Source organism: Podarcis melisellensis (genome assembly GCF_964234715.1).
Source record: "Podarcis melisellensis genome assembly, chromosome: 9".
Taxonomy (NCBI): Eukaryota; Metazoa; Chordata; class Lepidosauria; order Squamata; family Lacertidae; genus Podarcis; species Podarcis melisellensis.
In genome coordinates, this window is record NC_138541.1 from 5,455,091 (window position 1) to 5,458,626 (window position 3,536).

General features: G+C 46.0%; 1 protein-coding gene across 4 annotated transcripts in view; it reads left to right on the plus strand.

Moving 5' to 3' along the window:
- Positions 1 to 3,334, plus strand: part of LOC309377699 (uncharacterized protein) — a 7,361-nt gene extending 4,027 nt beyond the window's left edge. For 3 of the 4 annotated variants that reach the window (XM_081925366.1, XM_081925364.1, XM_081925365.1), the window contains exons 3-4: positions 308 to 472; positions 2,676 to 3,334. In XM_081925366.1, coding sequence (XP_081781492.1) covers positions 308 to 472; positions 2,676 to 2,878 — 368 coding nt within the window. In that variant the 3' untranslated portion in view covers positions 2,879 to 3,334. The remainder of the gene's footprint in view (positions 1 to 307; positions 473 to 2,675) is intronic. The other variant, XM_081925367.1, reaches the window with a different exon arrangement.
- Positions 3,335 to 3,536: the final 202 nt, after the last annotated feature.

Consider the following 3,536-nt stretch of genomic DNA (forward strand, 5'->3'; position numbering starts at 1 on the left):
CTCGGTCCCTGCTCCTGCCAACCTAGCAGTTCGAAAGCACATCAAAGTGCAAGTAGATAAATAGGTACCACTCCGGCGGGAAGGTAAACGGTGTTTCCATGCGCTGCTCTGGTTCGTCAGAAGCGGCTTAGTCATGCTGGTCACATGACCCAGAAAAACTGTCTGCGGACAAACGCCGGCTCCCTCGGCCTATAGAGCGAGGTGAGTGTGCAACCCCAGAGTCGGCCACGACTGGACCTAACTGTCAGGGGTACCTTTACCTTTACAGTTTGCCATATGAATTTCCCTCTCCTTTCTATTCCGACAGCGGATGTTCATTTCTTTCCCAACACTGCTTTCGTGCCGTGGTTTATCAGCATTTGTTTCGTGGGCATGTTCTTGGGCTTTGCAGCTTTTCTCCTGGATTTCATGGAAATTGAGATCCTAGGCAAGCATAAAACAGCCGTTGCTACTTCCTTGCATATTTTGTCAGGTAATTTGCCAGTTTCTACGTAGACTTGCCGGTTCTTTTGCATCTAACACTGATAAGGGACAGTTTCAACTCAACCCATAATTGCATTGGTATTAAAAAAACTGAGCAAGGGAAATCTTCAGTTTGCATGCATAGCGGTCTCACAGAAGAGAGCCCTTGCATGCTTTGTCCCGACTCGACGTGTTCTGTGGCTCACAGAACAATAAGTGACTGTTGTGGAGAATGGAAAACCAAGGTGGAGGAATGCAATGGGGAAATCTGGGAGAGGGCATGGCTGGCTTGAACCCTGGACAGGAACACCCCGCACAGCAATGTGTTGTTGCAGGTCTTGATAGTTTTCATGGTTCTTGTGAAAGATGCACCAGTGAATAAGGCACAAGACACGGAAAATTCCCAAAGAGCCCACAGTCAAAATCTAGGTGTCAGTGAGAGAACAAAAGTAATGGGTATAAATTTTCTGAGTTTGCCTTGCACATTTATCCACAAAGAGAAGGCAGAGTAGATTTTAAATTTAATTTATACCCGACCCACCCGTATCTCTCCAATTGGACCCTGTGAGGTTACAATGTGACTGAGAGTAGTTTAATAAAACTTTGCATGCCATGCTGGTGGAATCTACACACATATAAAAATCATTCTGAAAATGCTTTTTTAAAAAAAGAGTTTTTAAAAATACAGTGAGTTTTCCATAAGTTTTCCCATCGCCGTCTAGTGTCACATTGTATATTGTACTTAGAACACACTTAAAATGTTTTATTTGCCGCTGTATAGCTGAGTCCATGGTGAGAAGGGGATTGTGGGGAATTTAATGCAGACAAATGCAACTTAGCATAGATTGCTAGTAAGCATAGATTGCCAGTACGAATGATGCCATATTTTTCTGCATTAATTTTCTCACACCCTACATGCCTCACATTTATGTCAACAACTTTGCTGGCTCAGGGTATCAATAATCCCAAGCTGGGCCGAACATTTGGGGAAAGGCTGTAGCTCTGTTGTAAAGGGTCTGTCTTCCACACGGTGGCTCCCAGTTCCTTCCCTGGTAGGACTGGGAACAACCCTTACCTGAAATGCTGGAGAGCTGCTGCCAGTCATTGTTGACAGCACTGCATCAAATGGACCAATGGTGAGAGCCAGTGTGGTGTAGTGGTTAAGAGCGGTAGTCTCGTAATCTGGGGAACCGGGTTCGCTTCCCCGCTCCTCCACCTGCAGCTGCTGGGTGACCTTGGGCCAGTCACACTTCTCTGAAGTCTCTCAGCCCCACTCACCTCAGAGACTGTTTGTTGTGGGGGAGGAAGAGAAAGGAGAATGTTGGCCGCTTTGAGACTCCTTACGGGGAGTGATAAAGCGGGATATCAAATCCAAACTCTTCTTTAAAAAAATAATTTGAAAATGGACCAATGGTCTGACTCTGTTTAAGGCAGCTTCTTGCAGTGATGAGGGCTAGAGCCTTCTCCATGGCGGTTCCCTGGCTGTGGAACTCACACCCTCTGGAGGTAAGGCAATCCCCCTCTATAACAGAAGGCAATAATATACCTTTTTTCATGCAGGCATTTGGGTGCAACACTCTAGGTGGAATCTGTTTTCTTTATATTGCTGCTGAACTGTTTTATTGGTTGAATGGCTTTTAACTGACATTTAGATTTTATGTGTTGTTTTAAATAGTCTTGTGCATCACCCAGGATGGGCCACTGGCTTGATCCTGCAGGGCTCAGGATAGATAGTGAAATATCGTCGGAGTCGAGAGTAGATTTCATGCTCTTTATTCAGCTCATAGTGGTGAGGAGGAATAGGAGTTCCCCCGGAATGTCTGCTTTATATACATTATTTACACAATGGGCCCCACGTGATTGGCTAATTCCAGGATTCTCCTGTAGGCCAATCAGGTTACGGATTCACTTCCACCTGGAGCTGGATTGGGTGGCTCCTGTGGACCAATCAGACTGCTGCAATCTGGGTCCTATTGTTCTAGGACCAATCAGACTGCTGCATTTTGGATCCTGTTCAACTCAGTACATAATAGACAGACAGACAGACAGACAGATGAAATTTAAGCACTGTGCATGGCTTCCCAGAACCAACAGCTGTCAACAGATAAGCTCATAGCTGCCCTGCCTACCTGTTCCATCTCTATGACACAAACAGGAAGAATTGGACTCTAATGAGACCTTTCTAATGGCGTTTCTTTTCCCTCCCCCTGCAGGCATCTTCCTTGTAATCCTCATTGGAATCTGTTGCTGGTGTTTTGTGACGGTTAACGAACGGATCTACAGGGATGATCTGATGAACGCCGAGTTGCTCAGTTTCCTAGGAGAGAGTTTTTATATCGCCCTGCTGTCCCTTGCTTTCGCGAGCTTAGCTAGCACGCTAAGCTTTCTGGCGATGAAGCTCAGCAGAGAAGAATAGCGTCAGCGCAGCCGAAAACGGCGGAGAGAAGCCCACAAACCGCTGCAGAGTCTAAACACCCTGCCAAAGGTCTGGTTTGGATGCAGCACTCCCTGGTTCAGGAACCATGGTTTGTGAAGCCTGAAACAAAGCTGAAAACTATGAATTCACCCCTACCCTCGTGTGGAAAGTCCTGGTTTGTTTAAGTTCCAGAAAGGGAACTCTGGTTTGCTGTTAGTGTACTAGCTAGGATATTAAGCCATGGCTGTCAACCAGAGTTGTGTGTAGTGGGGAATTCTGGTTTAAAGAAAACCTGCCAGAGCAGGAGGGGAGAAGCAAGAGATTCCCAGCTCTTGTTCCTAGCTGTTGTTTATGAAGGTGAGAAGATTGCATCCAAATCGGCCCATCGTTGTGACCACCAACCAAATCACACTGCTTTTCAATAAAGGTTGGCAAATAAACGTAGGCAAGAAACAACGTCTTGTTTGGTGTTCTGTTCCAAAACCACCAGTTCCAGGTTTATGTGTCCTGCTTCCAGGAACCAGCAGAAGTTTGGGTGTTAAGTTGTGGGTGAACATATCAGACGACACAGCGATTCTTGTTTATTCGCAGGCCAGAACAGAACTGAGCTGAAGGGTTCAGCCAAGCTGCTTATATAGAGCTCCACTACAAAGCAACA